The sequence below is a fragment of the Canis lupus genome, chromosome 8 (assembly GCF_048164855.1).
Source record: "Canis lupus baileyi chromosome 8, mCanLup2.hap1, whole genome shotgun sequence".
Taxonomy (NCBI): Eukaryota; Metazoa; Chordata; class Mammalia; order Carnivora; family Canidae; genus Canis; species Canis lupus.
Genome location: NC_132845.1, coordinates 2,057,364 through 2,082,412, shown reverse-complemented (window position 1 = coordinate 2,082,412; position 25,049 = coordinate 2,057,364). Strand labels below are relative to the sequence as shown.

At 41.4% G+C, this 25,049-nt stretch overlaps 2 protein-coding genes across 8 annotated transcripts in view; one reads left to right on the top strand and one right to left on the bottom strand.

The window, feature by feature from the left end:
• The window catches only part of SRSF11 (serine and arginine rich splicing factor 11), a 41,706-nt gene extending 26,678 nt beyond the window's left edge, over positions 1-15,028 (bottom strand). The window contains exons 1-2 of one of the 3 annotated variants that reach the window (XM_072834052.1): positions 15,016-15,028; positions 1,331-1,540 (exon numbers count right to left, since the gene is read on the bottom strand). In XM_072834052.1, coding sequence (XP_072690153.1) covers positions 1,331-1,515 — 185 coding nt within the window. In that variant the 5' untranslated portion in view covers positions 1,516-1,540; positions 15,016-15,028. Of the gene's footprint in view, positions 1-1,330; positions 1,547-15,015 lie in introns of those variants that run through there. The other 2 variants (XM_072834048.1, XM_072834047.1) reach the window with 2 other exon arrangements.
• A 146-nt stretch (positions 15,029-15,174) lies between these two features.
• Positions 15,175-25,049, top strand: part of LRRC40 (leucine rich repeat containing 40) — a 48,132-nt gene continuing 38,257 nt past the window's right edge. Inside the window, exons 1-2 of one of the 5 annotated variants that reach the window (XM_072834042.1) lie at positions 15,175-15,358; positions 15,553-15,627. In XM_072834042.1, the coding sequence (XP_072690143.1) occupies positions 15,208-15,358; positions 15,553-15,627 (226 nt within the window). In that variant the 5' untranslated portion in view covers positions 15,175-15,207. Of the gene's footprint in view, positions 15,359-15,552; positions 15,628-21,799; positions 21,910-25,049 lie in introns of those variants that run through there. The other 4 variants (XM_072834040.1, XM_072834043.1, XM_072834044.1 and 1 more) reach the window with 4 other exon arrangements.

Genomic DNA, 25,049 nt, shown 5'->3' with positions numbered 1-25,049 from the left:
TAACCTTGTACAGTGTCAGATGAGAAATTATTTATATGTGGGAACAAATATAAAGGAGTCAAAGAGCAAAAATGTGTCAATATTTATCTTCTTCCCAATACGGGAAAAGGAGTCCCAACGCACAGCACCCCAGGTCACGTTATCTGATTCACATCAGTCACCCTTCCCCCCCCCCCCCCCTTATGATGGAAATACTCCTCTGACAACAAAGCAAAAAAGCCAAGACTGGTCCATCAGGACTCTAAGACACTGGTCATTCATTCGGTCAAAGAGGAGCCCGGAAAAGCCTATACCTGTGTCACCTTTTCACAAATGTGTCCTAAGAGCATCTTCAAAACAAAACATTTTAAAGTCAGGAACTATAACAAGAGTCTTTCTTTGTAACTTGCTGGGCTGGAAAGAATGATTTCATAAATCAATCCGGTATGTCAGATATTTTGAATAATAGCATTATAATAATGACACGTGCCATTCTCATTTTCTGCGTTTTCACTGTTAATTTCACAAAAACTTAACAAAGGGCATGTTTTCAGAACATGGAATAACGGCAAAATATTTTTTTATATTCCTATTATGAAAGCTATTTGTTCTTCCTTACCAAAAGCAGTCAAGTTTCCGTTCAAAACAAAATGTTTGTTCCCAGAATTCTACACTTCCTGAAAATCAATGAACTCTGAAACCTTTCTCTGCATGTATACTCCTCTAAAAATTCAAGACAACATAGTCCTCTGAAGACAGGAGGAATCATCTAAAAATACTTTCAGTAGAAAGTGATGAAATACGGAAAGTACTGAGCTCTGCAGTAGGATCAGCTTCTACTGGGGGACCACGAATGCGGAGTACAAGCACGGGGCTCCGGGGAGGGTCCGTGCTCCGCGCGCCCGCCGCTGCTCGGCACGTGGGTCCCGGTACCGGTCACCTCTGCTCACGGCTCCGACTCTCCCCGGCGATTCACGCCCTCACTGCTTGTGCAGGGAGCAGGAGTCCACGCAACAGACACAGCCATGCTAACTCCAAGATCCACCGTTGTGTAAAGCCCCTGGTCGGAGGCGGAGGGCAGGGTCCGCCGTTCGGGGCTGAGCCCCTCGGGCCCCGCGGGGACCTCGCTACCGCAGCCCCGTAGGGACCCAGGACGCGGCTGCTCCTCAAAGAGCTCCAAACACTCGCTTCTGCTCAAAGCAGCCATCGCGCGGCGCCCCGCGGGCCCGGCCGCTCCGGGGGCCCCGTGCCCTCCCCCCCCCCCCCGCCCGGCCCGGCCCCCGAGAGCGCAGGCCCGCGCGGCCCGGGCCCCGGAAGGCGGCGGCGGCGGCCAGGCCCGAGCGCTACTCACTCTGGCGGGAAGAGGCGCAGCTCGTCGATCTTGCCCAGGAAGCCGAAGAGGGTCCGCATCTGCTCGGAGCTGGCGCTCGGGGACACGTTGGTCACCTGGATCACCTCGGTGCCGCCGCCGCCGCCGCCCGGCCCGCCGCTGGGGCCCGGGCCCGCCGAGCCGGGCACGACGCTGCTGCTGCTCATGGCGCCGCTCGCCGCCGCGCTCCTGCTTTAACACATCAAACACACAACAAACCGTGAGAGGGGGGGGCCGATCCGCCGCCGGGGCTCGGGCCGTCCGCCGCCGCCGCCGCTCGCCACCCGCCGCCGCTCGCGAGGGGGGAGCGCGCGAGCCCGCCACCGCGAGGAAACAAACGGCCGCCCCCACCTCGCCGGCCACCACCGCCCGGGCGCGCCCCGCGCCCCACAAGGCCGTGCGCGCGCGTCACCGCCGCGGCCCCGCCCCCGCCCCGCCCCCCACGCCGCCGCGCTCCCCGCCGCGCCCCGCCCCCCCCACGCCGCCGCGCTCCCCGCCGCGCCCCCCCCCCCCCGCGCCCCGAGCTCTCCCGTGGAGCGAGCGAGAGGCATCAACTCCTGAGAACAACAAGCGCTGGCTCCTCTGCACAAGCTGCGCCGTCGAGCACGCGCTCCCATCAGAAATGCTGCTTATTTCTTCACGCAAGACCACCTAGGGATCTGTCCAGGGACTAAGGAAATTTCCACCGCAGCTACCAAAATTTTCCTATCCTAAAATTTTATGTCTTTACACACATTTTGGTGACATTACGTTTCTTTTACTGATATACTTAACTAATGCTCAATAAGCAAATGTTAGTGCACAAGCTGACTTTTTAAAAGCACACTTTTCAGTACCTAAATATGTCCAACTATATGATCTGAAATTTCTACAGAAAAACTTGATCTCCATGCCTATTCTTGCTTAAAATACTTCTGAAGCTTTGACTATAAAAAAATTGTCGAATTTTTCAACCCTATTTGAACTCCCGTTTTCATCCAATGTCACCCAAACCCTAGCAGTTTCCCAAATGCGACAAAAATCTCTAATTTAGGGGCACCTGGGTAGCTCAGGGGTTGAGCATCCGCCTTCCGCCCAGATTGTGACCCCGGGGTCCCCACAGGGAGCCTGCTTCTCCCTCTGCCTGTGTCTCTGCCTCTCATGAATAAATAAAATAAAAAAAAAACCCTCTAATTTCACTGTGCCCTTATCCACATCATTACTGACCTCCCTCACTACCTAACTACCATCCTCTGCTCGGCCTTCCGCAAGCAGAAGCTTCCTCTTCTCCGCTCAACGACAGAAAACACACACTCTACTTATTATAGTGACATGTATCTCCTCCCAAAGTGGTTGAGTTTTCTGGGTCAGTTTAAGATGTAAGCGCAACGTCTATCACATAGTAAATGTCCAGTAAAGGTGTTAAACACATGAATAATGAATTAAACACATGCCTTAATGACAGAGCTATTTATTCTAAGACAATTGTTAAATATTTTAACAATTTTGCCCTCAGTATTTTTGGAGGCTAAAACCTGAAGCCTTACAGACTATTTTTGTTGCTGAATATATCTACAGGATAATGAAGTCAAGGGTGTGATTTCTGAAAGACTAGAACACAAAGTTCCTGAGACCTGGATGGAGAGGCTATCAGCTGGGTGTGAGCACTAGCTAACTCACTTCTGCTACTTCTTATAAAAACAAGGCATGGGGCGCCTGGCTGGCTCAGAGGGGCACGCATCCACCTTCAGCTCAGGTCATGATCTCAGGGTCCTGGGATTGAGTCCTGCTTTGGGCTCCCTGTTCAGTAGGGAGTCGGTTTCTCCCTCTACTCCTACCCCCTGCTTGTGCTCGCTCGCTCTCACAATACTGTCTCCAATACATACATACATACATAATCTGACATTTTTTATATTCATACTCATTGAGTGGCATGCCATTTGTTGTAATTCGTAATTTTCCTGAGGCTTATATTCAACCAACATAGCCCTTATTTTTGTTTTGTATTTATCTTCTCATTTTGAATCAAACGCATGTAGCTGCTAATTACAGATTAATTTGATAGTTAATTTGTATCAGGACCCACAAAACGGGAGGCTGCCCTAGTGACCTGACTCATGTTACAAATCTAAGTCAGCCTGCACTTATGGGAATCACCTATCCAGAAACCCCACATACACCAATCACAATCCTCTAACTCAGCTTGAGTTAACTTACCTAGGTAATAGGACCTGCTAGCTTTATAAGGAACTCCTTCAATCTCCTGGCCAATCATGCTGGATTTGTGTGCCACCTCTCCCAATGTTCTCTAAAACATGCTCTTGGCTAAAATCTTTTGGGAAGTGTTCAACTGTTTGTGAGGCACTGTAATCCCCCAATCCATGCATTGTCTTCTCTGTAATAAAGGACATTAAATTCATTATTGTTTTTTTGTTTTGTCATTTGACAAGTTTAATACTTTCTAAAAGTGAATACCTGTGCATGCTACAGTGCTCTATGATAAAAGGACAACACAAACGCAGGGTTCATTCCTGCCTTTTTTTAAATGTTAGCATCTTTTCATTCATTCTTTAAGGTGGATACACAGAAACCTTTTATGTTATTCTACATATATTTGACATATTTCATAATTACACATTCAAACCAAGAAAGAGTTCTGTGATAAAATCTTTTAAATCATCACAAGCCAGTTTATGCATAACTTACTACATATGCCAAGAGATGGTGCCTCTGAATGGAGAAACAATGTGGTAAAAAAGAATCCTATTCTAAAAAGGAGAATTTTTGAGTATTTTATTTTCAAATCATCTGACAGGTAGAAAATATACTAGACTTAGAACACTACCCTGTCATTTATTAAGTGTGATTTGAAAAAATTTCACTTCGCTTCTAAGAATCTAAGTTCAATCAGAAACTGAATGAATCATAATTCTGAAAATATTTCTAGGTCTAATAAACTGATTAAATAATTAACTACTTTGATGACTTACTGTCTGTTGCCCATAGAGATAACTGAAGGCAAATACATCAAAGCAAATAAGTATAACCAATCTATAGATTTATTTTTTAAGATTTTATTTATTTATTCATGAGAGACACACAGAGAGAAGCAGAGACAACAGGGAGAAGCAGGCTCCATGCAGGGAGCCCTATGTGGGACTTGATCCCAGGGCCCCAGGGTCATGACCTGAGCCGAAGGCAGACGCTCAACCACTGAGGCACCCAGGCATCCTCAATCTATAGTAGTTTTAAATCACTTCAGATTTGTTTAGGATCCTGATTAAACAAAACTGTAAGAAATACAGAATCTGGAGATGAATATCATACTTGCCTTATTTTTTTTAAAGACTTTATTTATTCAAGAGAGACACAGAGAGAGAGGCAGAGACACAGGCCAGAGGAGAAGCAGGCTCCCTGGGGGGAACCTGATGCAGGACTCGATCCCAGGACCCCGGGATCACAACCTGAGCCAAAGGCAGATGCTCAATCACTGAACCACCCAGGTGCCCCTTGTCTTATTTACTTTAACCTCAGCGTCATAAGCAGTTGTTAAAAAAATCTGCAAATTCCTTCAAATATTATGCACCTGTTATGTTCCAGGATTTTCTTTTTTAAATGCTTCTTCAGTGCTTTCTTTTTTTTTTTTTTATAGATTTTATTTATTTATTCATGAGAGACACAGAGAGAGAGAAAGAGAGAGGCAGAGACACAGGCAGAGGGAGAAGCAGGCTCCATGCAGGGAGCCCGATGTGGGACTCGATCCCGATCCCAGGTCTCCAGCGCACTAAACTGCTAAGCCACCGGGGCTGCCCATGTTCCAGGATTTTTCTAGACACTAGAAATAGAGCAGAAAAAGATAGGCAGTGTCCCTGATTGCCTATAACTTTAGTATGGCAAACTTTCAATAAATACACGCAAAGATGTAAGGGAGTAACATGCTGCCATGAAAATAAACCAGGATAAAACATAGGAGAGAATGTGTTACTGAGCTGAGACTTTAATAAAAGGTGGAAGCAAGCCATTTGAATTTCTGGGGGAAGAGCCAATCCAAACAGAGGAAATAGCATATTAAAAAGGTCCTAAGGGTAAGAATAAGTTTGAAGCTTTCAAGAAAAGTTGGAAGACTATTCTTTATTGAATGAATAGTTTCTAGTTTACATTTCAGAGAGAGACTTACAAGGAGATCCTGTCAGTATCATGTGGAAAATAAAGTGAAAGAAATATGCAAAGGGAAGGGCCATAGCTCATCTTTGGAGTGGACTGGGAAGGCTTCTAGCTATATTTGCATGATAAATATTACCCGTTACCAAGGGTTAATGCTATTTCTAATCCAAAGCAAAAAGTAACCTGTCAATTTGGTCTATATACTAGTCTTATTATGGCCTGTATAGTCATAGTCATTTTTGGCCTATATATATGCAGTCATTTTTGGCCTATATAGTGCATGATTTCTGAAAGGCTTTTGGAATATAGAAAATAACTTACAGGCTCCCCATAATAGAGTACTGTTGGCAATGGGTAACTGCTAACACCACACTGCAGTATTATTTAGAATATCCTAGACATGGAAAAAACTTGTGTCCACTGACAAATGAATAAAGAAGTTGTAGAGTGTGTGTATACGCATACATACATGCGTATGTGTATATACACAGTGTACTATCTAGCATTCAGCCATAAAAAACAAGGAAATCCTTCCATTTCTGACATGGCTGGGCGATGCGGGCTTTATGGTTACTGAAAAAAGTCAGACAAGGAAGACGAATATTGTAGGATTTCACTTATATGTGAAGTAAAAACAAAAACACCCCTAAACTTATACAAAAAGAGATCAGATCTATGGTTACTAGAGGCAAAGGTGGGGGTGGGGGAATTGGAGGAAAGTGGTGAAAAGATACAAACTTCCAGTTATAAATAAGTACTAGAGATGCAATGTACAATATGATGGCTATATACTTAACATTGCTGTATGATATATACGCAAGAGTAAGTCCTTAAGAGTTCTCATCCCAAGGAAAATATATTTTTCCTTTTTATTTTTTAATCTAAATGAGATGATGAATACTAACTAAACTTATTGTGATAATTCACAATATACGTAGATCAAATCATTATGCTCTACACTTTAAACATATACAGTGCTGTATGTGATTTATATACAAATGTGGCTGGGGAAAAAAGAACACTTGCAAAAAAAGATATTTCCAATGCAAAAGGAAAAAAAATTCTCATATATTATTTGGAAATCCTTCAAATAAAAGATAGGATTTGGTACAGATATATATATAATCACTCTACCCACTGGATATCATGTTCCCATTTGGATAAATCAAGTCACCTCTGTTACTGTTAGCCACTTTTGTGCGAACTATTTTAGTATATATGCTGCTGAAGCGAGCACATGTGCAAACTAATAGAAGAAATGAGTTCTCCTAATTGACACAATTTTGCAAATCTGCACAAGCAATAGGACTTCAATCAAACTTGTTAAGCAGCAATTCCTATCTTGCAAATACATTTTTTTGAGGACAGGGAAGGTAACAGTATTGGTGTTTGTGTTTCCTCATGCCAGACAATATCTAGTACAAAATCAGTATTTGACAAAATTTACTATCATCTACATGCTTAGAAACTTCACAAATGCCTCACTCAGATAATATACTTAGCAAAGGCTTGCTGAATGAAGACAGGAATGCATCTGTCAGATTTATAAGAAAATCTGAGATAAATTGTCAAAGTATTTGGCTATCCATTTTTCCTCTATGGCTATAGAAAGCAGTAAGAAAAACTAGGAAGTACACACTAGGACAGAAAAAAAATCTACTTCAATTTATTTCCAAATACTAGTTTTGCATTGTCTAATTTATATTGTCTACCAATGGCATGAGAATCCGTATTTTTAAATTGACAGCACAGGATCTGTGAACACCTTGAAAATTTACATAGAGGAAAAAAAGTGATAGTCTGGACATTAAAATGCAACTGAGGGTATCCCTGGGTGGCGCAGCGGTTTAGCGCCTGCCTTTGGCCCAGGGCGCGATCCTGGAGACCCGGGATCGAATCCCACGTCAAGCTCCCGGTGCATGGAGCCTGCTTCTCCCTCTGCCTGTGTCTCTGCCTCTCTCTCTCTCTCTCTCTGTGTGACTCATAAATAAATAAAAAAAAAATTAAAAAAAATAATAAAATGCAACTGAGAAAAGGCCACTTGAGGGACTGTTTCACAATCTTTGAAAAAAGAAAAAATATCCAGTAGAGTTACAGGTATCTTTAAATAAACAGTTTGAAGTATTTTAATATTAACAGTTTTCCCTGATCAAGGAATTAAGACATTTTCACCATTCGAACTTTTTCCCCCTCCTATGTTATAAAAATAATTTTCTCTTCATGAGGGAAAATTATTTCTAAAGTCTGATAAAATTGGTAAAAAAGAAAGTGTACTCAACTCAGTAATAAGAGGACCTATAATAACCAAATGCTTTTATTTTATTTACTTATTTATATATATATTTTTTAACCGAATGCATTTAAAATGTCTTTTAATCCTCACAACAATTAAAAGATGCTACAGTGATTATGAAAACAGGCTGAGTCAAACTAAATTAAAGTAATTGTGACTCTGGTTCATTACTTTGTCCTTCAAATTCCTTATCTGAAAAATGATAGTAATGTTCACCTCACTAGGCTGTTAAGAGGATGAAAACACTAATACACATGCTTAGAAAAGATAAACTTCAACTATCCTTACTTTACAAATTAAAAATCTTTCATTTTGAAAAATGGTCACCTCAACTGGGTTCCATTTAATACCATCACTCTATTTTAGGCTAGTGCTGTCCCTTGGACACCATTCACATGGAAGATATGATCAGAAGAGCTAATATACATAGCAAGAAGAGTTTCTTAAGATCTCGCATTTTAATATAGGCTTCGTTTGTGGCATATTTTAAAAATTATAAAGTAATAAATGGAAAATGTTAAATATTCAGATTATAAGTGTAAAAAAGTACAAGTACCCCATGCTACTCCTCTCTGCATGTTCTCAACCATAGGTGCTTCCTACAATTAGCCATGTGAGCCCCAATTCCCTTATATGAGAAATGAGGACACAGGTACGAGTTTTTAAGGTTAGAAATGTTATGGATATGAAGCACCGACCCCACAGTCCAGCACAGAGGCACCCCAAAAATGATATATACCACTGTAGGAAAGTCTGTGTTCAACTTCCTTACCTTTCCTATGTCTTATCGACTGCCAAATACAAAAATACTTTGTAAACTGTTAAGTGGTAGTCAACATGCAAAATGCACTTATTAGATTCTCTTTCTTCCAGAGGCTGCTGCAACTGAAACATGACACCAACAGATTTCAACTTTTCATATTCACTTTGATTCTAAAGCAAGACTTTATCAATAGCATGCAGAGATAGATGATGGCTACACAAAACATACCTTTTTTGACAAAATGCAAATGTGTTGGGGTGGTTCGGTGGGTTAGCATCTGACTCTTGATTTCAGCTCAGGTCATGATATCAGGATCATGAAATGGAGCCCCATGTCGGGCTCTGTGCCCGGTGTGCAGCCTGCTAAGATTCTCTCTCTACCTCTCTCTCTCTTTCTAAAACAAAACACCAACAACCCCCCTCCATCCAAAAAAACAACAAAAAACCTGCAAATGTTCCATGGACAACATGAAAGGGTTCAATTACTTTTCTACAGTTTTAGAGTATTCTTATTTCCAAGACGTAAGTAATTGCATATATGCTTGATTAATCTTAAAAGTACTGTGACATGGGTCAGAGCCAACAAACCATCAAATGACGAAAGCACAGGGGGTAAAAAAGGGAAAATATTACTAAGTACGCTTAACAATCTGAATTTCTGATAAACGATGAAGCTAAACATAATGCTTTTTCCCAAATGCCACTCCAGTCACTTGAAGCTATGAACTATGAGCTGGAATTAACTCACAATGAAGTCTAAAACACGTGGAGATGTTGATCAAATAATTATTTTGGAGGGAAGAGATGGTGGAAAGGTAACTTTCTAGGAAATGAATTAAAAGAAAAAAGGTCAGAATCTCTAAAGTGGAAAATAATCAAAGATGTATTAACAGTAAATAAATTCAGTGACAAGTGCAAAACATGTATTTCTATAAAGCTGAAGAGCAAAGCTGGGCTCACAGATTTGCACTGTAGGGACCAGGTATTTAGGTGTTCAATAGTGTCTCAACATACCAATGATGGTACCTTCCATATTATTTAAGTACAGGTAACTGTGATATTTTAAGTGATGGGGAAAAAAAAAACCTGATGTGGAAAAAACTGTGGACAGTGTTGAAGTTATTCTCAAAGTTAAACTAGCATTTATTTGATTGTAATTGTGAGTATAAATATTCTGCCTTGAAATTTGAATATTAAATTTTTAAGTAAAAATCTATTGATTGTAATTGTCAACAAACTACCAAATTATTCTTATATTCTCCTCTTACCAACTTAAATTGACACTAAGAATAAAGTCTCAGTGACCATATTATCTTATTAGAACAGTCGGGGAGGCTTTGTTCATATAGAACAATATTTGTCATGAATAATCCTCTGATTCCTCTTTAAGTATTAAGCAAATGAAGTTGTAAGCCAAATCCAGCAGAAAAAAATTGTCAGCAGAGAGTGATATAAAGTCAAATTTTAAAATAGTGGATTTTGATTAAAACCAACTTTTAAACAGATTTATTTGACAGTGGGTTTGTATGTATTAACACAAAGACAGAATGATATTATGAAGTACATTCTAGGATTTGGTACCCTAATTTTCTCTATTAGTTAACTGCTTTAAAGGAGACAAATTCTGAAATCCTATAAAATTAATATTTTCAGTCTGAGAAACATTAATCTTGGAAAAATGAGCAAGAAAATAGCTTTTAAAGGTTAGGAGTAGGAATCCTTGGCAATAATGGGAAACATTCCCAGCTGATTTTGGAAAAATCAATAAACATTTATTTAATGACATAAAGACTGCTTTATAACCACCCACTTCATCTTTTTTTTTTTTTGATAGAAATAAACCAAAAAATAAAACTAATAGTAATTAGAATTAAAAAATGTTTAACTAGTTCCTCCATTTTCCTTCATAGGAAAAACACTAGCATGCAGAAGCCATTTTATTTTTTAAAAGATTCATTTATTTGGGCGGGCAGGGGGGAGAGGAAAAGAGGTTTTTGTTTTTTAAAGATTTTATTTCAGAAATAGAGAGCAGAGCAAGAGTGCATGGGGGTGGGGAGGGCAGAGGGAGTGGGAGAAGCAAGCTCCCAGGTAAGCCTAGAGCCTGGGGTGGGGATCCATGCCAGGCCCCTGGGATCATAACCTATTGAAGGCAGACACTTAAGCGACTGAGCCACCCAGGCACCCTGGAAGGAGAGTCTTAATCAGACTCCCCACGGAGTCCCATGCAGGGCTGATCTCACCACCCTGACATCAGGACCTGTGCCAAAACTAAAGTCAGATACTCAACCAACTGTGCCACCCCCAAGCACCTTGTAAAAACCTTTTCAAAAGAGTAAAATGAAAATGTTATCTTCCCAAAGCTGAGGACCGAAATTCTTTTGCATTGAAAGCTGAGAGAAATGTTAAGAACCGCTATTTTACTCAAAGATTAAACTACCTAGAGCAAGCTTCCTGTTAGAGGACTCAAAAGTAAAAAAGAGGGGGTGGTCCTGGCTAAGCTTCCGACTCTTGGTTTCAGCTCAGGTCATGATCTCAGGGTCATGAGTTCCAGCCCAAGTCAGGCTCCCCACTCAGCGGAGAGTCGCTGAGATTCTCTCTCCCTCTCCCTGATCCTCCTGCTTGTTCTCTCTTTCAAATAAATACATCTTAAAAAAAAAAAAATGAAAAAGAGAAGCATAGGGAACATACAAAAAATAGATATAAAATGTTCTAAAATAAACTGCACTCTCCATCAGAAAAAATTATCACAACTCACTAACAACAAAATACAACTCAAATCTACATTTTAAACTATGAATAGAAATGCAAAATATGTACTGCCTTCAGTGAAATAGTATAGAATGTTTTCTACTGACTACTTTTATTTTTTTTTATTTTTTATTTTTTTTAAATTTTTAATTTATTTATGATAGTCACAGAGAGAGAAAGAGAGACAGAGACACAGGCAGAGGGAGAAGCAGGCTCCATGCACCGGGGAGCCTGACGTGGGACTCGATCCCGGGTCTCCAGGATCGCGCCCTGGGCCAAAGGCAGGCGCCAAACTGCTGCGCCACCCAGGGATCCCCCTGACTACTTTTAAAAGTTGGTAGTTATAGGCATGAATGGAAAACATGCGAAACTGCGAATTGAAATTTTTAAAGGAAACTAAAAGACACGGGTAATGAACACCTGAAAAGTTGAGTTATTTAAAATATGGAGAGCCCCTGTCCTATATGATTTTGCTCTCAATTTTGATCATTTAAAACAACTTATTGATAGAGGCACAAATACAGAAAACTTTGAATAATAAGTATGTAAGAATGTAAAAAAATCCCACTCAAAAAACATTAAGCATTTTTTTTAAGTTCAACAATTCCAATCAATAATGACAGTGTTAAAAAGTGAAGTGTTCTTTCAATAAATAACTTTACCATAAAATAGCAGTTCCCACTGAGTAGGCAACATTCTGAAAGATAATACTAATTCAAAATAGGTTACATCTAAATCTATTAATTTACACAAAAAGAAACTTCCTAGAAATGTTTGGAAAGCAAATTCACTTTGCTCTTAGGTGGTAACATTTTTAAAAATTTTGCACAAATTAATGTCATTTTCCTTTACTACAGTTTCTTGATTTGCCTCAATAAATCCATCTTACTTTTCAGCTTTGAAATAAATCTAACGTGTAGCAATATTTATGAGAGTAATACAGACATGTTTGAAAATGTCTTACTAAACTGTAAAAGGAGAAGTAAGCCACTCTATCTTACTTTGATAAAGTACACTTTCCGTTACCACACAGAATAGCATTTTTTGGTTGATGTAATTCTTAGGCACATTTTTTCTTCCACTTTTTTTCATTTGGCAAAGAAGGTGGACAAGGCATTATTTACTTTAATAAAATGAAAATAATAAATTGTAGCTAAGCAAATTCTGCTACAAAAGGTAGCTATGGAGTAGACTCCAGCCTCTGCACAGGAGACATCCATTTCATGTTACTTCAAAAATCCTTTTTATTTTTTTTTTAAGCAAATGTTTGCTGAAATGCTCAAGCTGAGAAACTGCTGGGTTTTTTTGTCGGCAGTGAATTCTTCCTAAAGTAATACAATTAACATAAGGTGCTAAGTCCCAGGAAGACAAGTACATATCACTCTATGCTCTGATTATGGAGGCTCAATTCAAGTTGCTTACTCTGTACTTGCTCCGCAGGCATAACACACGGTGTACTATAAATAAACACTCATAAAATTTTACATGTCAGTTTATACCTATTGAAGTTTACCACAAGTATATGGTCACTTGGATTTTCAGAATTACTTTGCCATTAAACAGAATTACGCTTCTCTCATAAAAAAATGCAGCAACGTTTACTGTAAATGTCAATAACAAAATATTGCACTTCAAGCAGAAGCACAACAAATGAAAATATTACACTTTGCCTATTACTTAAAAAAAAAAATTGAGCTAAGAAAAGAATCTAGGATGGGGGACTGGTGGCTACTATGAATTTTCATACTTGAGTAATTCATCCTCCAAAGGCAGGCTGTTACAAACCACCAAAGAGGAAAAACTTTTCCCTAATTAAAAAAAACAAAAAAAACAAAACAAAAAAAAAAAGGGCAGCGCGGGGGGTGGGGTGAGGAGGGGCTCAGCGCTTTGGCGCCGCCTTCAGCCCAGGGCATAACCCTGGAGACCAGGAATCGAGTCCCACATCCGGCTCCCTGCATGAGGCCTGCTTCTTCCTCTGCCTGTGTCTCTGCCCCCCCCCCCCCATCATGAAATGAATAAATAAAAAAATAATAATAGTAAAACCTAATTGAAGTGTCCCTTAAAATGGTTCTAGGATAAAGAGGTTGAAGATGATGGCATAAAGGCCAATGGGCAAATCCTAATGATTAACAAGAAAGATTTGCGAGAGGGATCCAGTTTGCGTTCTTGGCCAGACCACTTACAGAACCTCGTGACCTTCAGCAAGTTTCTGGGTCCCTTTCAGCCTCCTTTTCTTCACCTGCAAAGTTGGTCACTGTTCTGAATATGAGAAAGCAAAGGAGATCCCCAGACACTTGGGGCTCAGGAAGGTGGTACCGATCATTACTGTCAAGATGAACTTGTGGCAGGGAGGAGGCTCACTGGAGACCTTGCAAAAACTACGGTCCTCGCCTCACAACCCACTCTCCCTGCGGGTGGTGTTGCTCTGCTACTTTTCTGCTACTCACTTTTAGCGTCAAGGATTCTGAAGAAGAACGGAGAAGAAAAAGCAGGGATTGGGGGTGTTGGTGATGGGGGTGTCGTTGGGGGTGTTGGTGTTGGGGTGGGGGTGTTAGGGGGTGGTGTTGGGGGTAGGGGTGTTGGCGGTGGTATTGGTGTTGGGGTGGGAGTGTTGGGGGTGTTGGTGGGGGGGTATTGGGGGTGTTGGTGGGGTGGGGATGATATTGGGGGGGTGCTGGGGGGGTGGGAGTGTTGGGGGTGGTGTTGGTGTTGGGGGTGGGAGTGTTGAGGTGGGGGTGGGAGTGTGGGGGTGTTGGTGTCGGTAGTGTTGATGGTGGTGGGGTGGTGTTGAGAGCGTGTTGGTGGTGGGAGTGTTGGGGGTTGTTGGTGTTGTTGGGGGTGTTGGTGGTGGGGTGGTGGGGGTGTTGGTGAGGGTGTTGGTGGTGGTGGGGTGGTTGGTGTTGGAGTTTGTTGGTGGGGGGTGTTGGTGTTGGGGGGTGGTTGGGGTTGGGTGGTGTTGGGGGTGTTGTTGGTGTTGGCGGTGGGGGTTGGGGGTGTGGGTGGTTAAAAGCCGCCTCTCAGGGGCGCAGGATCGCGGCGCCCCCCGGCTTGGTGGAGGGCTGGGGGCCGCTTCCCCGCGGGACACAATCACTCCGGGCAGCGGCAAGCCGAGCCCCGCACGGCCCTGGGCATCGGGGGCATCGGGGGCATCGGGGGCACCGGAGCCCCCGGGTCACTGGCCCGACGGGCCGGGGCAAGCGCACGCTCCCGACCCGACAGCGCGTCTCCGGGGCCACCGGGGCCGGCAGCAGCGTTTCCCCGCCGGGCGGAGCCGCCGTCCGCGCGCGCTCTACGCCGGGCGCTAGTCCTTGCGCGGCTGGGGCAGGCGTCCTTCCGAGGCTCGCGAGAAGCGCCAAACCCCCGGCCCGGAGCCAGGCCCCGGCCGCGGCACCGACGGAGGCGGCGGGATTCGAACGCGGGTGTCGCGGGCTTCCGGGCCCGCCGGGCTGCTCGGGTCCCGGGAGGCGGAGGCGCAGGCCCAGCCCCCCCCCCCCCCCCCCCCCCGCAGGCCGGGCCCGCGCGGACCGACGGCCTCGGGGCTCCCCCGCCACACGCTGCGGGCCGCGCCCAGGTCTCCCGGCTGCGCGCAGGCCCACAACCGGGCCTCCGACCACGGAAGCTCGTCCCGCCCCGACGCCCGCGGCCGCCGCGACCGCCCAGACGGCGAACCCGCCCGCCGCCGCCCGCCGCCGCCCGCCCCGAGCCCGTGAGCCGCACTTACTCGAGCCGAGCGATTTCCCAGACGCGGGGCCGGCGCCGGCAACGGGAAGGGCTCCTCTACGCGGCAGCCCGGGCGCCGGCGGTGACGACATCGGGGCCGCGCCGCCGCCAGCGAAGGCCCCCGCGCACGGCCGGCGGCGCCTGCGTGACGCGTCACGGGCGGGGCTGCGCGTGCCGGCCCGAGCCTCGGAACATGTCGCGGCCGCGGGGCGTGGCGGGCCGCGACCCGCGAGCGGGGTTCCGAGCCGAGCGGACGGACGCGGGCGCCTCGGTGCCCCAGGGGCTGTTGAAGGCCGCGAGGAGGAGCGGACAGCTGAACCTGTCGGGCCGGGGTCTCCGCGAAGGTGAGGCGCCGAGGTGGGGCGGCGGGGGGCGGCCGGGCCTTCCCCTCCCCCTCCTCCCCCAGCCCTTGACCCCCCGCGGCCCCGGGGCTCCCGCGCACGCGCACTGCGCGGCTCCCACGGGCCCCGCGGCGAGCGGCGGCTTTTTTTTTTTTTTTTTTTTTTTCTTTTTAACCACTGTGTCGCGTGTAGAGTAGACGGAGCAGGTGAAAGGGGCCGTGATGGTGATGTAGGCTCCGCTCTGCCTGCAGAAGCCTCTAATGCCTGGAAACGTAAGTGTCTTACAAGCACGGACGCCGACGCGCGTCGGTTCCCCAGACACACGGTTTCCCGCGGGACCCTCCCGTGCGGTTGCGGTTGTTTTGTTTTTGTTTTTTTTTTTTTTTTTTTTTTTTTTAATCTGTTTGATCCTGTACTGACATTTATCACCACCGAATGTACGTATTTGTGTATTGTCCTCCCTGCCCTCCCGCTACGATGTTAGTTTCGGGAGGGCAGGGAGCTTTGTTTCATTCATTGTTGTATCACGAACACCTCCCCCCCCCCCCCCCCCAGAAAAAAAAACAATGTGTGTGCGGTTCATAACAGACTCTTATTAAATGTTGGTGGAGGGAGTAAGTGAAGGAATATTGAATATTTTCCAAGTAGTAAGTGATGCGCCGGGTGTGGAGGCCGAGAAAATTAAGGCCATTCCGCCTTTAAGGTCAGCGTTAGCACAAGCAGAGCCGTCTCAGGCCCCCGTGAATGGGAGCTGCACTCTACCTTACTGCAGTTAAACTCCGTATTACAATGAGAACAAAGCTCAGGAGAATCCCAATATCAGAAAGACAACAACAACAACAACAACAACAACAACAACAACAAAACAAAGACAACAGAGCTCAGAGAATCCGGTATTAGATCTTAAGAATTAACTCCCCCACCCTTTCCCCCCATATTGGAATGGGGGAAAAAAAAAATTCCTCCGCCGCTTCTGAAAATCCCCTAGACCAGCGCATAAAACACCCAGCTGTAACCCACCTCGGGGTCCCAGCCCCTGCTCTGCTGTGTCGGGTGTACTTGGACCCAAGCTCGAGCTTGTAAATAAACCCTCGTGTGTTTGCCTCAGTGTCGGCTGCTTGGTGGTTTCTCGGATTCGCAGTCTCGGGCACAACACCGGAATGTACTTTTGAATTGGCCTCGGGTGGTTTTGTCTTTTAAAAGTCCAAGGGAGGGATCCCTGGGTGGAACAGAGGTTTGGCGCCTGCCTTTGGCCCAGGGCGCGATCCTGGAGACTCGGGATCGAATCCCACGTCGGGCTCCTGGTGCATGGAGCCTGCTTCTCCCTCTGCCTGTGTCTCTGCCTCTCTCTCTCTCTCTCTCTCTGTGACTATCATAAGTAAATAAAAAAAATAATAAAAAAATAAAATAAATAAAAGTCCAAGGGAGCAGATGAAGTGGGTGTGCGTCGTATTTCCGTGAGGTGGGGGGGGTTGGGGAATAGAAGTAGGAGAAGCACATGGCATTTGTAGCTTACATATCAAAAAGAAACCCTTGTTGCCGTAAAGTACAAGGTGTTTACCTAATTGTGGCCTTCGACATCTGTCTTTCAGCCTTGGACGCCCAGCCAGGGTAAAGCGGGGCTCTACGTAGGGCCTCTTGGGGGGCGGTGCTCCTTAGTTACCTGCCTTTGCTCATATAACTTTATTTATTTTTAAAGATTTTATTTATTTATTCATGAGAGACACAGAGAGAGAGACAGAGACACGGGCGGAGGGAGAAGCAGGCTCCATGCAGGGAGCCCGTCGTGGGACTCGATTCCAGGTTTCTAAGATCAGGCCCTGGGCGGAAGGCAGGCGCTCCACCTCTGAGCCACCCGGGCTGCCCTCCTGTAACTTTATTCATTTAAATATTTATTCATGACAGATACACACAGAGAGAGAGAGAGAGAGAGAGGCAAAGACACAGGCAGAGGGAGAAGCAGGCTCCATGCAGGGAGCCCCACATGGGACTCGATCCCAGGTCTCCAGGATCACACCCCGGGCCAGAGGCGGCGCCAAACCGCTGGGCCATTGGGGCTGCCCCCTCCTGTAACTTTAAAATGCATAATGTCATTGTACCTTATTTTCTCATTTATAATGTGGTAGTGATGACTGGACCCGCTCAAATTTAAATGAGATAATACACACAAAGTACTTGGCACATGAAAACTACACCATAAAAACTGTCATTATTTTTACTGATGTCACTATTGACATTTAATAGGCTTCCTAAATGCTTTCCTGGATTTCTTTAAATCTCACACTCTGCATCAGTGTCATCATCAAGAGTTTTCTTTTTGAAACCCGGATCTTATTATGTCACTCACAGTATTTAAGGACTCCCCATACATAACAAGATTCTCTATAAAGTTCTTGGGACAAACATACAAAAACCTTTTGAAATGTTGCCCCATAAGTATTTATAAGGCCCTCCCATCTTTTCTCAGAATCCTACACTTTAAAAACAGTGGCAGTAATGAAAGATTATCTTCCGCAAACAACTAATCTTTTAAAACATAAAACAGTCTTTTAGATTGTAGAACAACAGTCTCTTTAGAATAGTTTAGGTTTCCAGAAAATTGAACAGATGGTACAGAGCCCCCATGTATAGCCTTACCCCAGTTTATAGCTCTCTCTTTACTAACATCTCGCATTCAGTGGGACATTTGTTACAGTTAATGAACTAATATTGACACATTATTATCAAAGCGCACAGTTTATATTACTGCTTTCTCTCAGTTTTGTACAGTTCTTTGAATTCTTTGAGTTTTGACAGAAGCGTAATGCCCTGTATCTGCTGTCATGGTATCATTTAGAACAGTTTTACTGCCCTAAACATCCTGAGTTACACCTGTTGGTTCAGGCCAGCTTGGCAGCCACCTCCTCTCTGCTCCTGTAGCTTTGCCTTTCCCCAGAGATCATATAGTTGGAATCCCAGAGTATGTAGCTTTTCCATACTGGCTTTTTTCACTAAGCAATATGCATTTAAGATTCCTCTGTGCCTTTTTTGGCTGGATAACTCATTTCCTCTTATCCTGAAATAGTAGTATATGGTATGGGTGTACCATTTTCCTTTTGTATATGTGCTGCCGAAGCAAGCACTATCCATTTACCTTTTGAAGGACATCTTTGTTGCCTCCACTTATTGGCAGTTATGAATGAAGCTGCTGTTTGTGCTCAGGTTTATGTGTGGACATAAATTTTCACCTACTTGGATGTAAAGCTAGGAGTGCCATTGCTAGATCCCATGGTAAGCCTGTCCTTAGCTTTGCAGGAAACTGCCAGACCGTCTTCCGAAATGGATGTACCATTTCGCATTCTTAACAGCAGCGAATGAACGTTCCTGTTGATCCACATCCTTGCCACCCTTTGGTATCATCCGGTTTCTGGAGTTGAGCCCTCATGGGAAGGATGTAGTTCTATCTCAGTGTTGTTTTACTTTGCTATTCCCTAATGACGTATAATGTGAAACATCTTTTTATAAGCTTGTTTGCTCTCTGTATATCTTCCTTGGTGTGGTGCCTGTTCAGATCTTTTGTCCATGTTTTAATCGGGTTGTTTGTTTTCTTAGTGTTGAGCACGATTGTCCTCTGTCTTTTTACGCTGCATGTCTGTTCAGTTAGGGTTTAGCGAATAAGTGATACACAGAAGGCGGCCAGTGGCCTTTTGGATTTTTTAAAGTCTGTGTTATATGAAGACGTATAGATGAAAGGTACATGAGTGTTTTTGTTTCTGACATAAAGTAATTGCAGAAAAATGATTACTGTTACTATTTTTTATTAGTCTATACATTGTTGTATTTTTAAAGTTATACTCATTTTTTAAAAGTCTTTTTGGGTTGCCAGGTGGCTCTCAGTTAAGCCTCCGACTCTTCGGCTCAGTGAGTCATGATCTCAGGGTCATGAGATCCAGCCCCAAGTCGGGCTCCGCACTGGGCATGGAGGCTGCTTAAAGATTCTCTTTCTCCCTCTCTCTCCATCTCCCTCTGCCATCCCACCCTTGCTTGCTCTCCAAATAAATAAAAATTAAAAAGTTCATTTTTATCTTCAAATATTATTACATAAAATTGTGAATTATGTTCAAAAGTGATAACCAAACATGGCTTCTTTCTGAGTGCTATTAATATGTACTAGGTATCATGAGATATTTTATAAAAAAGATATGAGATAATAAATATGAAAATGTTGGAATTCTGTGGGGAGTTACAGATACTAATTTAAGTCACATTTGTTATACACCTGCTGTGGTTTTCCAGATATTGTGCGAAAGAAGCAAACTAACACTTCAAAGAATTTATAGTCACATAAGCATTTTAATGTTTGATTCAAACTTATTTATTAAGAATTGCACTTGCTAAATAACATATACTCATGTTGTATTCTTAAGTCTTACCTCCATGTTTATGCAGTAATTTAGAGGTATCTGTAATGTACACTCCTGTCCATTATTCCTACATTGGAAAAATAGAATCTAGCCTTTAATTTTGTTGTATATAACCCAAAGGAGTTAAAATTCTGTTAATTCTTTAGCTTAGATGATGGTCTCCTTGAATTGATTTTTCTTAGTGGAAACTCTAAGAATAGTGAGACATTTTATTACCGTAATAAGGTGTTAACTGGTACCTAGTACGCATTTATTTTTATCTGACATTGAAAGGGGTACTCTTGATGGTTTTACTACCCTTTCTTTTTGTAAGCCATAGTTCTTTTATGAACGCCCATTTATCATTTTCTTCTTTATACAAGTGTCTGTTATAGAAAAAGTACAAGCTATAGGAAGCAAAAAAGGGAAAATAATCATTCAGGGTTAGTCACTTGATATTTTGTAGGTTTTTCTTCTAAAGTTTTTCATGTGAATAGGATATATAATTTATCTTTTGTTCTTTATTACTTAACAAATTTAGCATTGTGCACAGTCCTGCTAGACTTCTGTTTATACATTTTTTTGGTGTCACTTGAAAAATCTGATTTTTAGTGAATATAATATTTTATGACTACTATAATTTACTTAAACATCTGAATATTGTTGGCAGTTTTAAAGTTATTCTTGAGTCAGTTCTATAACTTACTGACAAAGGTGTGCTGAAATAAAGTCACTGTTCATAACTAACTTCAAAGAAATATTAGAAATATTCTGAAAATTTTTAAATGACAGCTTTTTCCGAGCAAGTACACAAAAATATATATCATTGTTTGGTTTAGTATGGATCTTGCAGCTTTCTCATTGGACCAAGTAGAAGAAAGATGGAATTTAAAAGGAGGTATTGATTGTTGCCTTGTGGTTACATGACATTGGTAGAATAGTAGCATAGAAACTGTTTTTTGGGTGATACATCAAAAACTGAATGAAAATAAAAGGTATCAGAGTTTGGAACAGAAGAATGCTGTATATTTTAAAGGAAACCACATTTTGAACTGACAGGAAAAATGGTAAGTGGATAATTTACTAAACAAACCAATTAAATTTGCTTGGAAACCATATTATTTAAAAGGGCAATATGAGTATAAGGCTATCTTTCTTACTTTGAAGAGAGCAGTTTTGTTAGTTTCTATTTGTAGAAGTAAATCAATAGGTCTAGGGTGTCTAGGCCTCAAGATGTTATGCCATCTGTTTTAAGGTACTGAGAATTTGCCTTATTCAATTATGACATAGTAAAAACCGTAACATAAATTGTGTATTTCCCAAGTTTTAAATAACCATCCTTAATCTATATTAAGTGTCTTCTGCTTTACTATTTAGCTTAATTCTGTATTTTGACTACTGTTTGTCTTAATGGAATAACAGCTAATAAGAATTAACCAAAGTATCAGATTTTAGTAACAAGTTATACCAGAAAGAAACTATTGAGCGGATCATCTAAAAAACATTCTTAGAAATGAAAACAATAGGAAAGTGTTTTAATCTGTATATCATCGCAGAATCTTGAGGTAAAAATTTAATTTTTAGTATACTGAAAGCCAGGGAAGTCTACTTGTTTGGATTATAAAACAAGGAACAAGATGGTTAATTGAAAGTGCTATTCCTATTTCTTGATCTGTTGAAATAGTTCTGAACCTCAGTATTGCAATTTCTTGAGTAGTATACCTCAAGTTATTATCAATGCCAACATTTGCTTAATACATTAGTGCAAAGTTAAACTTATCTCTATATTAATATGTTCATTTACTTGCATTTTAGTATGGTTTCTTGAGTAGGAGAAGGAAGGGGACGTTGGTTAAGTGAATGCCATCTATCGTAGATACTGTCACAGGAGAAGTACAGATTGGGAAGAATGGAATTACAGTTTCAGTGAGGCTTATCTTCACTATAAAACTGAATGTACCCTGACATTAAAGTATAAATTCAAGCTTGTTTTTCTCTTAAAGTGATTGGTAAATATGTTTCCTTTTTTATATGTTAAACATTGTTTCATTTTTTCTTACAGCATCCTGCTGGACTTCCAGGAGTTCTCTTCATGCATTCTAATATAACAGTGACTCAAGGGTTCTAAAACACAGAGACTATCCCTGTGCACCAACTTCAAGCTGAAACTGAGTTAATGCCTTCTATGTAACTGTTTAATTTTGCTCTAGAGTATATATATATATGTGTGTGTGTGTGTATGAGTGTATTTGTTTCTTAGTAAACTTTACATGTAGTCTGAAAGTGACACTGAGGTATTACGGATTGTCAGTATGGGATTCTTTAAAGGGGCCATTGGTTGCCATGAATAAACTTGTGGAGAAATTTGTAATATTTGTCAGTGAGCTTTCTCTGATCTTTTACATAGTGCTAGACTTACTGGTTTATTCTTTTAAAATCCTCATAATTGGGTAGATCGTTTAGTGAATGGTATTTGTAGGATAAGCTGTTATTAAAATATTATTCTGCACCTAGCAAAAGCCTTTTTGTATTATTATTGCTGCATCCTAGCATTTAAGTTACTGTGGGACCCTCTCATTTAATCAGCAAGGAAGTTGGTAACCAGAGATGTTAGATTACTGGTCAGTTTGATTTGTTGCACAGTTTAAACCAAGCCTTAGTTCTTTGACTCTTTCGTCAGTCATACGTCCATGATGTCATACTGTGTATTATAGTTTAATATATTTACAGCCTTTTAGAAGAAGGAGTCTACGTATACTAGGGATATAGATCTTAATAGAAATGATCATGGTTTTCTACTTTAAGGAAATATCATGTACTAGGGTGATCATTATATTAATGAAACTGTTCAAAACCATCAAAAAAGATTTTTAAATCTCATGATTTGTTGCTCCTGTAGTTTACCGTGTACACATTCTTTCATCCTTCATGTAAACACCATGTTAAACATATTTATTTCTTCTCTGTTTCTTCCCTTACCCACTTCTAAGTATCTTCTCCAAATTAGACAGTTCTCTGCAATCAAGCCATCTGTAGTCCCCATTTCTATAATTGGCTATTGTCAGTAGAATAAAGAGTAATAATGCCAAAAAATCATGCAAAGAAATCTTTTCTCAGTCTTTGTTAACAGCCATTCTGTTCGTTGTAGAAGCCCCTAGTCACATATGGATATTTAAATGTTAATTAACCAAAATTAAATAAAATTAAGAATCATGTTCTTCAGTTACCTTAGCCACATTTTAAGTGTTCAGTAGCTATATGCCCCTAGTGGCTACTGTATTGAATAATGCAGCATATAGGATATTTCCATTATTGTAGAAAATTGTATCTGGTAGTATATGAAACAAGTATCATCTTGGGAGAAATATATGTGTGTATGTAGCTGTATGTATGTATGTATGTATGTGAGCTTATGCATATATATACTTCACTTTGTTCATTCACTTGATATGTACATATGAGTATATGTATACATACAATTACCTTGATATATTACATCATCTTTATTTTACTTTGAGTACCGTATTGGGGTATAATTTACAATGTGTGCATCCATTTTAAGTGTACTATTATTCAGCAAGTATATGTGTGTGTGCGTGTATATATATATTTATACACGTACACACACATATATATACATACATTCAATTTTGTAAATTGCTACCACAATAACAAATATAGAATATTCCCAACACTCAAAAAGTTCCTTTAAGGCCCTTTTTTTGTCAACCTCACTGCTAGTTCCGCACAACCAGTAATCTGCTTTTTGTTAGTATAGATTAGCTGCTTCTAGAGTTTCATTTAAGCAGAATTACATTTGCAATTTTTTTGTTTTAGGCATCTCTTGCTTAGTATGTTTTCTGAGGTTCATGTTATTTATATCAGTAGTTTTCTTAAATTTTTCAGTAATAATAGTCCATTGTATGTATATACCTCAATTTGTTTATCCATTCACCTGTTGATCACCAGTTGCTTGTTTTGGGCTATTATGAATAAAACTGCCATGAACTTTCAAATACAGTCTTTGTGTAAACAGGTTATCATTCCTGTTGAGTTACATACCTCAGAGTAGAACTGCTCAGCATGTAGTGATAAATGTGTATTTAACTTTGTAAGAATTTACCAAGCTTTTTGCTCCTACTAAACAGAGTCAGTTGTTTCAGGTCATTACCAACACTTTGTATTGTCAGTCTTTTAACATTAGCCATGCTTGTGGTTGTGTTGTAATACCTCCTTATGGTTTTATTTATTATTTCCTTAGGTCTCATAATGTTTAGCATCTTTTCCAACCGTTCATTGGCCATTTGTAGATCTTTTGCTAAGTGTTCAGATTTTTATTCTATTTTTAAATTGGGCTATTTGTTTTTAAATTGTAAGACCTTTTATATTTTGGGGATACAAGTACTTCTCAGATATCTATCCCTATTGATATGCAATATATTTTTCCAGTCTGAGGGTTAACGATTTCTTTAGAAAAATATAATTTTTTTAATTTCGAGGAAGTCCAATTTATCTTTTTTTTTTTTTTTTCCTTTTGGGAGTTGTACTTTTTCTGTAGTAAGAAATTTTATCCATCCAGAGGGTGTGAAGATATTCTCCTCTGCTTTTAGAATTTTTATAGCATTATCTCTCATATTTAAGTCTATGATCCATTTTGAGTTAACTTTGTCATAAGGTAAAAGTTGAGGTTCACTTTTTATTTATATGAATTTACAGTTCCAGGGCCATTTGTTGGAAAGACTATTTCTTTCTTATTAAATTGATACTTTTGTTGAAAGTGAATTGACAATATATAATTGCATGCAATTTTCCTGAACTCATCTCTTCTATTGGTTTATATATCCTTATACTAATACCACACTGTCTTGGCAAACTCTATGGTAAGAATTTAAATCAAGTACCGTTAAGTTCTACAACTTTTTTCAACAGTTTCAAAAGTTACTTAACCTGTTTTAGTTCTTTTCCATTTTGATAATATGTTTTAGAATCAGCTTGTTAATTTCCACAGAAATGCCTTCTGAGATTTTGATTAAGATTGTGCTGCCGGGGGATCCCTGGGTGGCTCAGCAGTTTTGGCCTGCCTTTGGCCCAGGACACGATCCTGGAGTCCTGGGATCGAGTCCCACGTCAGGCTCCCGGCATGGAGCCTGCTTCTCCCTCTGCCTGTGTCTCTGCCTCTCTCTCTCTCTATGTCTATCATCAATCAATCAATCAATCAATCTTTAAATAAAAAAAAGATTGTGCTGCTGAATCTGTAAGTCATCTTGGGGAGAAGTGACATCTTAATAATTAGTTTGTAATGTGATATATTT